Below are 11,691 nucleotides of genomic sequence, written 5' to 3'. Positions count from 1 at the left end.
CTCTATACTGTAAATGGTGGAGCCACTGTGGGGTATTTTAAGATGGAAGATCTCGGATTATTAAATAGGTGATGCATGTTTACCCTTGGTGTTTATTCATTTATTTATTCCCCCCCAACCATCACCAAACCACCAAATTCAAACTGGCGAGATAGTGTTTATTTTTTCATGACAGTGCGCTATAATTTGCAGAATATTTTGTGGAGTTAAAAAGAAGTTGGGCACTCCGACTGACAGTCTATAGAGACTGTTCAGTGTGCAAACTGTTGCTTCTATCCTCGGGAGCACAGCACCCCTACTTTCGGGGGCGTTCACATTATGCGTTAGGTCCGATTCAAAAGAGAGAAACCAGAGGATTATGGGCCTGACATGAAAAGTAGATGTGAAGGGCATGACGGTCTGTGAAGGCTGCCGAGACAACGAGCCACTGTGGATATCATCTGATGTGAAATAAAAGAGGCTCAATCTGCAACGCATCCCTGTTGGATTTACACCAATATGTTACACGGGCACCTCTATAGGCTGTAACTAGTATCTGCTTTATCAAAGAGGGGGCTTGCAAGTGGGCATTGTGACAGAAAAAAAAAAAACACGCAAAAAACACACGGGACCTGGTCAGGCTTGGTTGGAGGGCTACACTTCACTGCTTCTCTTTTTTAGTTCAAGCCAGCTTCAGAAAGTAGAACACTGCAATGACTTGGGCGTTGAATCAATTTTTCAGAGAATATCTTGCCTTCTGCATCCCATCTCGCAGCTTATGTGTAGGTGGGGCAGTTCCAAGATCTTCAAGCAGTTAACAACTCATCTTTACACGCTTTGACTCATCACAGGGCATTCATTTATTCATCTCTCCACAGATGAGGCCAGAGATGCTCTGCATACTGCTATGATAATCCCCATTTCATAAGCGCCCATAATACGCTCTCCAGACAGTTTTTTATCACATGATGTCATTTCACTGTGATAACTGGGACTTAGATTTTTGAAGCTGCCAGATATTGCCGGTGCTAAAATAAATATTATCTGACAGTGCTGGGATTGAATGGAATCTCTGAATGGGTTTGAAATGACTAAAATCCAATTCCAAAGCCTTATTAATAAAGGCTGGTCTAATTTCCTAATCTCTCTATCTATCATTTTCGCAGTAATTTTGATTTCATGTGGTAGAAAATCATAAAAGACCGCAGACCCAATATCCCGAAGAAAATTGCAGGAATTGAAGCAGGAGAAGAACACAACTTCGGGGATGGGTTTTGAATTAAAAACAAATGGCAGGAATAAAAGATGCAGCAAACACCAAGCGAAGACATAATGCTGCAAGACAGAAACACAAGCCCATATGTCAACATGAGCTGTGGCTCTAATCCGCCAGGCGCACTTTCCCTCCCTTTGATTGTGCTCGTACACAGAGAAATATACTGCTGTTTTAAATACAGCTGCTTGTCTTTTTGTGCCTCAGGTTTTCTCAAGGATCATCTCGGAGTCAGTGACCACTGTCTTGGATACTTACCCTCAATCCATATCTGCTGCCCCACATCCAAGGGATCCGCTGCTGCTTTCGGACTCATCAACAAGCCTGAAGATGAAGCACCAAGCCTTGGCAGTTTGACACAATGTCCACACTGCTGCCAGATGCCCCAGGCCTTTGCAAGATTATGATGTTGCACTGAAGTTGTAAGTAGTTTGCAGATCACTCTTCTCGGTCCTACTCCATGGAATGGCCCTCCACTGAAGTGAGAGACGGTTAGAGCCGAACGCTGTGGGAATGGTGGCGCCCCTCTACAAACTGCACTGCTTCCTGAGGCGGGCTCAGATGCTGCTGCTCTTCCTGGGCATCGCCTATCTGATGGCAGGCAGCATCCTGCTCCTGCAGCGCTCCAGCGTCAGAGTGGCCCCGCCGAGCCTCGCCAGCCTGCCGCCCCTGCTGTCCCTGGCAGCGCCGCCCACTGCCCTCAGGACCGCGGGCCTGGGTGTGAGGGCGCGCTCCAGATGGGCAGCCGTGCAGTCCGTGTCAGGAGGGGGAGCCAGGGCAGGGAGACACTGGCCGGCCTCCCGAAGCCTGGGGGTCCAGCACTTGCACCGCCGCTGGTTTCACAGTCTCCTCCCAGAGAGTCCCGAGCAGAGAGTCTCTCTCCACAGGAACAGCAGGCACAAAGGTGACTTCAACTGTTGAGACTTTGCAGTCATGTAGATCCATTCAGGAAAGTTCTAAGTAAAAGTGAATAGTCTGAGGTAGATTTATTCCCAAATTTAGGCCAAATTAGTCTCTACTCCAAAGCACAGAGTGAGTCAGCTCAGTTAACCTGAACAAACAGCTGGTTCTCGGCTTTGCTGCCAGCGGGTTAATTTAGCAAAGCAACTATTAGCCACTACAAATGCTATCTTGCACTATACACATTAGTCAGCGTGGAAATCAGATGTGTTAACAACAAGACAGTGATGGTTAGCTAACTAGATACCATGGTTAGCTAGTTAAAAAGGTGACATTATAGAAACACAAAATTGATTAAATCAAAAACAGTTCAGATGATGAACCATTTGTATTGAATTCTGTTGACGGCCAAGTTGTAGGTTTAGCAGCACAATCAGCTGTTCACAGCCGCTGTTGCCAAGAGCTGAGGGCCTCCAATATGGCCGCCAGAGGGGATGTTACCAGAGACAGTATTATACAGTATATACATCACCTGAAAGCCTGTACTAATGATAAACTGTCTGTGTATACTGTATCAGTAGTCTGTAGATGGTATCGATGTGCACCTTCGCTGCAATTAAACTGAAGCAGATATCATTGCAAAGTCTGGGAAAAAGCTGTCTCAGCTATAACAACACCCTGATATCTGACAAGGAGCAGCACAAGGGAGGATATGTGAGATAGAAATAACCCAATGAAGATGTGTTCACTGAGACATTGGTTTTCCTTCTGAATAATATATGAGGTAGCAAATACACAAGTTTATTTTCTATTTTGTGATTTACTTTTGGAGCTCTGATGGCCTGGAGCCAGTGGTAACACACTCTTTGCAAGGGGCTTACATTGCACATTCACAACAGGCTTCATTGCACATTCATGAACAGACAATCATGAATTTAGAACATTTTGAACAGCTTCATTATACATTTATGTGACATTTTACGTGTGGGTGCTTTGGTTCCTGTAGATAAGGGATATTGCCCACTGATCCTCTCAGAATCAGCAAGGGATAAAGCAGGCAGGCACAAAAGTAGTTTTTAGCAAAATTGTCAACATAAAGAATAATATAATTGTGTATTTACTCTAACAATGTATGTATACTTTAAAATGATGCCTGGAGATTACTCTTTATTTTGCTATTTTGCTCAAATGAAAGAAACTCCAAATCATACAATGGACTAACAAGTTGCTGAAGGCCAATAACATCCAGTGTCGCCAGCAGAATTCTTTCCTGCAGCTCATTCTTGAAAGGCATCCGATGAGAGCTCTTGATCCTTCTTCTCAACATTCAGTACATAACTACCGGGTAATACAAATGAGAAATGCTGGAGGAAGCCATTCTTTTACTAGCTGCCAACTGGCAAAAGCATGACCCTGATGATGACTCTGAATGAAATCACCAGGTCTATTTTGCCATGTGTGCTAGAGGAGCTGTTTTTATTTGAAGGTTTTCAAAATGAAAGTATGGTTTCCTAAAGAAGCTAGTATTGGTGGGACCATTCATGAACTCCTTTCGCCTCCTATTTATCAGTAAAATGTCAGACCAGAGTAAGATATCACTTGTGACTTATTTTTCTAAAAGGGTTTAAAAAGCATTTCTACCCTAGACTGAATAGTATAAAGGCAGTGGAGTGGAGAGGACAGGCACTGGTAAAATCTTTTGAGGCGATGCTTTTCGAGTACAAATGTACAAATAAGGTGCTATATCAATGCCATCGCAAATAAGGTTTTAATGAGCCAGCCAAGGTTTTGCAGTCATACCCTCCTCCAAATCACCGCCATCCCCTGTTATTTTCCACAGATCCTATCCATTGCTATCAGGCACCACATTAGAACCTTATTTATCTAAATCACACAGTTAAATTGGCTGGCCCTCCAAAGGGGTGCAATGAGGGAAAAAAGAATAGGGAAACAAAGAATAGTAGCTCAGTATACAACAACTTTGTGTAGCCTGGTACCTATACAAGCATAAAGGGCTAAATCTCAAATCACAAGACTACTCGTTTCTCCACGTTTTAATGTAATACAATATAACATCCATAGGTGTATGATTTGCTATCACAAGTTTATTTTTAATCTCTGACTAATTTGACATAGCAGTATAACATTACATAACCCAATGGAAATTTTTGCACATGCATTTCTAAAACATTTTAAAATGTTTAGAAATTCATGAGCCTACCTATGCATTTTATATTAAAAGTGGAAAATGCATATTACCTGCTGCTGGAAACTTTGTGCCAAGCAGGGATGAGTCACAATGCCCTTGATATGTTAAGTTCATATCAGAGGTATTACACACTCAGAAGTGTGCAGAGGGACTAACTTTGTGTTGATATTTCTTGGGTCATGCATAAATCCTCTGATGCATTAGACGTCACTGGCAGTCACTGGGCATTTTGGGTCTTTCAACATCAGACACCCAACCCTAGGCCACGCTGTTGGGGTGTTTCTGACCCCGCCTTGTGTCCAACTAGCATGTCCAACACTCTTGATGCACAGTCACCTTGAGGCCCTATCTACAGCCTCTATGGTGGTTTTGATGATTCTCCTCATGTACGTGTCTGTGATGCCTAAGAGACTGTAGACCCAGTACAGAGACTTGCCTGTAAACCCAGTCCACCTTGATGAGCATGCACAATGCATGCTCCCCCTGCCAGTGGCACATGTGCTCATCCATTGCCATCCTCTCATTGGCATCAGCCATGCTAATCCTCCCAGGGAAGAATCAGCTCCAGCATCTAGTCATCTGTCTTGGTGTTGAAGAAAGCAGCATAATGTCTGGCCCAACTGCAGCCATTTCTATGCAGTCTGGGAATTCAAGCTGCTTCCCTCCATTAGCCCTCAGCTGTGGCACGGGTACGAGGAGCCCAACTGAGACTCTGGACCGGGGCTGGGGCTTCTCCTTCGCTTTGATTAAAGCAATGAACTGCCTTGCTGGGCGGTGGGGCTCACCTTGGGTGATGCCTCTGGAGACGATTTCTGCCGTAGCCTTCGGCACCCTGGTCTGGCGCCAACGATAGCAGCCCTCTCTCAGGGCTTTCAGACAGCAGCTGTGCATGTGCTCCAGTGTTTCTCTCCTGAGGCACGGGGGGCTGGTGACTCAGCCTCGCCCCAGCAGGAGAAGCTGGATGGGCTTCAGAAGACATCGTGGAGTGATTGAATCATGAATTTGATATGGTGATGCTTGGCCTGCCAGAGATTTTATGGTCCATTGCCTGCTTCCATCTGGTCCATGCACCTTGCTGCCACATCCCCGGAATCCTACTGGCATGCAGCTCGTCCACTGCTTTTCAAATCTTCCCCTTGACCAGTTGGCATCTGTCTATTTTTCTGGTGGTGGCAGAAATTGAAGTAAACATCAAAAATTAAGCCTAAATCCTCAATGTCCTCAAAACCTTTGAAATATCAAGGAATATAAATATGTAGTAGTTTTTGTGAAATAATCTTTTAAAAAAGTAATGTCAATAAATCATCTCCATACATTCCACACACCAAAAGGCCTACCTAATATTACTTTACATGTTAAAATCATACAATTGCTGAATCTGTAAAATGTGTACTATACCCCAAAAAATTAGCAGTGATACAGTTGGACTCAAGGGAAGAACCTGAAAGAACATGGTGTCGTGTTTTTTTCCACTTACTTTCATCACCACACGGTTAAGCTTCATATGCGGTGCAATTCATTTTACTGCAACACAAACACTGACAGAGCTGTTTACATTCAAATTAACCCCAGGCACACTGGCTTTCTGTGCATCAGGAGGGCACTTTGTGAGTGACAATAGCATAGCAAAAGAATTGAATCTGAATTTCTCTCACTGGTTTGTTTTGACACATCCAGGGACCTACATCGGCTGCTTTCTGCACGATGCCAGTGAGCGCGCCCTGGGGGGAACCATGCTGTATGACCTGCGCAAAATGACCAGCTCTCTGTGTCAAGACACCTGCTCGGAAAGGTAATGCATTCGCGGCAGGCTCCTGTGAGGGGACCACAGAGGGCCTGCTGTTTGAGTAAATGCTTTGGATCTCTGTCTTCTCGATGAATGGCTCCTGTGTTCCAGCGGAGAGCCAGGTGGCTGGATGACAGTAAAAGATGAGGGGGGTGAGAGAGGGGAAAGCGGCGGCAAGAGAAGGCCAGAACTGAAGGGTTGATCTGTCGCAGAAGAAGGACGGAGGGAGGCGTGTATGTGTTAAAAAGCTTAATGAGGTGACTACAGCAATCGGTTAATGACTCGGTTAGATATGCGTTATGCTTAGTTATGCTTTGTTGTGACCAGAGTGTGAAAATCTCTGACTGGGTCAGTGTGGGCTGAATTTGCCGCAGTAAAATGACGTGCCCGAACTTGCAAGAAAACTTGAAGGAGTAGGCGGATTTTTCAAAGCAGACCCAAAGATCCGGTTGCATTATTCCCTTTTATATCTTAACTGCAAAGAAGTGCTGAGGTTCCACTGAAACAGAACAGCAGAGGCCAGAGGACAGATGGATGCAGTCAGACTGAGAGTTGGTGTTCACATCTTGAGCCCACTGAGCCTTCTCCTCCACCCATCCACATGGAAAGGAGTCATGCTCGTTACCTAAGCAGCCCAATTATTGAAATGAGCAAACGCAAAAAGTCAAGGCAATTTATGAGGAAGCTTCAAAGGACATAGGAAAAGGTCAATTTTGATGATGTCTTACCCAAGGAGCGAGGATAAAGAGAGAGGAAGAGGGATGAGTCACAATGCCCTTGATATGTAAAGTACAGATCAGAGGTGACCTCAGTCCAAGCAGAGTAGGGCATTACACACCCAGATGAGCGCAGAAGGAGCCGTGCTAACAAATATCACAGGGGCTGGACGCTAGGTTTAATGCGAGGAAGTCTGAATTAACTGATACATTTTTAAATGTTAACTTGCATCCTGTGGGATGGCTTAGCCCACGGCCAATAGCTTGAGGTTATGGATTGCCCCGGGCTAGGGCATTGTGGGCTCAAGAAACTCTGTGTGTGTGTTTGTTTGTTTGTTTGTGTGTGTGTGTGTGTGTGGCTAGTGGGTACCAGTTTGCAGGTCTAGAATACGGAGCTGAATGCCACTGTGGGAACCGTATCAGTAGCCCACGGGCCCCGGAGGAGGACTGTAGTGTGGTGTGTCGGGGTGAGAGGGGGTCACCCTGCGGCGGCGTGGGCCGTCTCTCCATTTACAAGGTGGAGGAGCAGCTGCCGGGTCAAAGAAAATGTGAGTCAAGTATCTGTTTATTTTCTTAAAGCTGCTCAATAGGCAATTTCGCACATTGGCGGCCCCAAGTGTCAGCAAGAGGTAACTGTTTGAACCGCATTACCCAGAAATCCTGTAACACGACGTCAGTAAACTGCACACTCCTCGGACCTAAATTTCCTCTTCTTAGTGGCTGGTGTCAGGGGAGATGGTGAAAAGGTTCAGCCAGTATTCCGCTCCTTTCGTTTTCATTTGTCACTTCCTTTGCACTGACAAGATTTCCCACCAGTGTCCATGCCGCAAAATTAATTTTGGGCAAATGGAGCAAATCTACAAAGTCCAAGTTGTGGGGATGGGGATAATACGCTCTTCCCTGTTGCAGTCCCAGTTTGTGATGTAGGCCGATAAGACAGCTGCATGTTTGCATAAAATCTTGCCCTGTGCAGCTTTAAATCTTTAGCACCAAAAGTGATCAGTAACACTTTATAATACATTTATAATGCCCATTCATAACAGCTACATGGCACATTCATGAATACTGATTTGATGTTAATGTAAGATAAGATAAGATAAGATAGCACATGTCAGCTGTCACTAGGACTCGATGTGATACTTACAGACCTTGTGACAGCATTGGAGCAGTGTGTCAATTCACTGAGCAGAAAGAAGTCCCTACTTTTATTTTATCCATGAAAATTTGCCTCATGAAACTGTTTTTCAGACATTGTATGCTTTTATTATACGCACCACCCCCTCTTTGTTGGCTAAGCCAAATATTGTATAAGAAGTTAATATCATATATTAGTATTCATGAATGGATGGTGCAGTGTTTCTAAAGCTTTTGTGCAGCGATTGTGAATATATTATTAACCAGAAATCAAGTGAAGTGTAGGAATTTCATTAGGGTAGTACTAACACTGATGCCAAATGATACATTTTATTTCCCATAAAGCCAGCTATTTGCTTTTGTAAATAAATACATGTCAAAATAGTGTAAACACTGAAAATAGAGTTGATGCTTCCTATTGCTGGTCAGCATAAGTCATTCCTACCAAATCCATTTTTATTATACTGTGACTGTTGCTTGTAATGAGATTATGAGCTATTGCCCCACATCCTGATGTATATTTTCTCTCTTTCCAGTCAGAAACGTTCACTACAGTGGTTGCTTCCAGATGCCAAAGAGCATCATCGGCACCTTCCCTGTCTACTCCTTTCAACCCAACCTAACCACACAGTCCTGCATCGAGACCTGCACAGATAAGGTTTGAATTAGCTCTCCAGAATTAGAGAACTAGTAATCAATTTATTTCACGTAGCTCTCTGTGGTGTACTGGGAGTCCTCCACTCCCAGGAGAGGAGACTCTATTGCTCAGAGAGCTGTGCCTGCTCCCTGGAGATCAGAATAACATGTTGGGAGACAAATCTTCATGAATATTGCTGACTGTTTAAGTTTTAATGTGCCTCTAATGAGAAGTAGATGGTCTGGATCTTGGAATGAGACCTTCATACTGGCTGCGTCTCAGCTGTGTCTCCTCCGAAAACATAAATGGCTGGTATAAATATTGCACATCATCTGGTGGTGACTGCAGTGTGATTAATTCTCACCGTGTGTATGTGTGTGTGTGTGCGCGCGTGCGCCGATGTACATCTGTATGTGTGATTGTGCATAATTTCCCCAAATTTTACACTGCAGTGTTGGTCCTAGTTTTTCGACATTGAGCATCTTGACCTTTTGTAATTGGAAAAGTAAGAGAAAGTAAGCGACAGAAATAAAGCATAGAATGGGGATGAGATGCAGATTTCTTGTTTAACTGAGCTGACATGTCACCCTTGGGTGAAATGCAACCTTTTGGAGAGGAGAATAAGCATGATGAGTCATAGAACTAGAACATTTCTGATTCTGGTTTGTAGGAGCTCCCGCTGGCTGTGTTGAGGAAGCCCCACTGTTTCTGTACATGGACATCCTCTCTTTTCAGTCTCAGCCAACAATCCCAGGACCAGCCGTGTGTGGGGAACACTGGTCTGAACCACACCAGTACCTCCATGCCCACAGCACCCACTGACCATGACTACTACCAGGTGTATCATACACCTGTCCTTGGTGAGATGCTGTAATTACCTCTGTTGGCTGGCAGAAGCCCTGTGTCAAAGTCTCCATCAATGAACTTTATGTATCAGCGCCTTTGTTTTAAACCCAAATCATCTAAAGCCCTATTCGGATCAGTTTACAGAGGGAGGTGGGGTAATGCAATCATAACCGGAGCATGTCTGCATTTTAGTCCCACCTGAATCTGCCATGTCAGTAATTTTTACGGACTGTGCGCTGCCAGTAAAGTTCCAGCCTCTATTGCCTCCTGTAAAATAGCCTGTAAAAATTACCTCAGGTAACACTAGTCCTGTTCCAATTGACGTCCCCGAGATTGTTGCCGAATATTGTGTCGTTTCCTTTGGGAAAGGACTCTTAATGTATGATTGTGGACTCATGTATGATTGTGGACTATCTGCTCAAATTGCACCTGAAAGTGGCGTTCACCCCAAACTGAGATCAGACCCAAAGTCTCAACTATGGTCCAGCTGCGACTTTTCACCTGCTGTTTGAACACGTCAACGTCAATTGGGAAAGTTACATATGACGCATAGTACATATTTGGTTTGATGACAAAGTGTAAATGTAGTAGACACTCCCATCATCCCCATCCCTGAAAACTAATCCTGTCCAAATAGGGCTTAAGGCATCTACAACATCTGATGTACTGTGATAAGTTGCAGTTCTGTTCCATTCCTTTTTATAACTAAACCTGACATCAAAAACTCCTTCTAGACTCCAGGTGCAAAGAAAGGATGTTTCTGCCTCAGAGGTCCAGCTCCCTGGTGGCGCTCTCCAGTTTTCCTGGTGCAGGCAACACCTGGGTCCGGCACCTGATCGAGCTTGTGACAGGCTACTACACCGGCAGCTTCTATTTTGATGGCACACTGTACAACAGAGGTGGGGAAGGCGCCGCACCGTTGTTCCAACAAATGTTTCAGTGAGCACTTGGTGACTTATTGGCTTTGCAACTGACCATTATCCATCCATTCATTCTTTGTTTTGGGTGTCTCCCAGGCTTCAAAGGAGAGAAGGACTACTGGAAGAGTGGCCGCAGCATCTGCGTGAAGACCCATGAGAGTGGCCAGAAAGAGATCGAGATGTTTGACTCCGCCATCTTGCTGATTCGGAACCCTTACCGTTCCCTCATGGCTGAATTCAACCGCAAGTGTGCCGGACATTTGGGCCATGCCACTGATGCACAGTGGAAGAGCAAAGGTAACACAAAGAGATAATGGCTTGGTGGTAAAGGATACTGTTGCACATGGTGATGCTGTTTGCAGCAGTAAAGTACTCACAGTTACAGTGAAGAATGCACTCTTGAGAGTTATTGCTTTTATACAATGGCTGCCAATGCATGTGTTCTGTCTGAAAAGCTTTCTACAAAGTGATACACAAGCAGAAGAATAAATAACAGGAGAAAGAAAGAAAGATCGCCACCCAGTTCATTGGTTGGCATAACTAAGAATTATAAAAACGCTTTGAAATGCCACTTTGAATCCCATTGCTTTGTTGAAACTACCTGATGTATAAATGCATTAATCCTCGCCACACCGGTGTCTGTGCTCTCTTTTCAATCCAGAATGGCCAGAGTTTGTTTCCAGCTACGCCCCCTGGTGGGCATCCCACGCTCTGAGCTGGCTGAAGTTCGGACAGCGCCTGCTGGTGGTGCACTATGAGGAACTGCAGAGGGCGCTCTTCCCTCAGCTCCGCCTCATCACCTCCTTTCTAAACATCAGCATGACCGAGGAGAGGCTGCTGTGTGCCCAGAGCAACCAAGACGGCCACTTTCAAGCGCTCAGGGTCCCAGCGGCCCTCCTTCGACCCTTTCACTCCTGACATGAGGAAAATGATTGACTCCTTCATTGACACTGTTGACCAGGCGCTGCAGAACAGGAACTTCACTGGACTTCCACAAGAATATCTCCCCAGATGATATAAAAAGGTCGTCATGCATAGTCCTTTAAATGAATGGACCAGGAGGGGTTGAGATTTGCAAGGGAGAGGAGGGGTCCACCACCTAGAGCTCTGGAGAGCAGGACAGACTCGCTGTGGACACATTTGTAGAATGTTGGCAGAGTTTACTGGTGACCATCTGTGAACACACTGGCTGTAATTGGACCACCTGACTCCTGATAAGCCACACTCACTGTGAGAAAACATGAGGACAGTTCATTGTAAAAGACATTGGTGAACATCAGAGTGTCTGATG

The 11,691-nt window shown here is 44.9% G+C and overlaps 1 protein-coding gene across 1 annotated transcript; it reads left to right on the top strand.

Moving 5' to 3' along the window:
* Positions 1-1,765: 1,765 nt before the first annotated feature.
* Positions 1,766-11,415, top strand: wscd1b (WSC domain containing 1b). Its single transcript, XM_071534656.1, is given in 9 exon segments — positions 1,766-2,156; positions 6,039-6,153; positions 7,227-7,411; positions 8,534-8,655; positions 9,305-9,494; positions 10,215-10,379; positions 10,497-10,697; positions 11,062-11,267; positions 11,269-11,415. Coding segments are annotated over 9 exon segments (1,722 nt in total).
* The last annotated feature ends 276 nt before the right edge of the window (positions 11,416-11,691 follow it).

The sequence above is a fragment of the Centroberyx affinis genome, unplaced genomic scaffold, assembly GCF_046629955.1.
Source record: "Centroberyx affinis isolate AG114_WGS23_722 - 3 ecotype Tasmania unplaced genomic scaffold, CSIRO-AGI_Caff_v1 ptg002593l_1, whole genome shotgun sequence".
Taxonomy (NCBI): domain Eukaryota; kingdom Metazoa; phylum Chordata; class Actinopteri; order Beryciformes; family Berycidae; genus Centroberyx; species Centroberyx affinis.
This window is presented reverse-complemented; position numbering and strand designations above follow the sequence as displayed.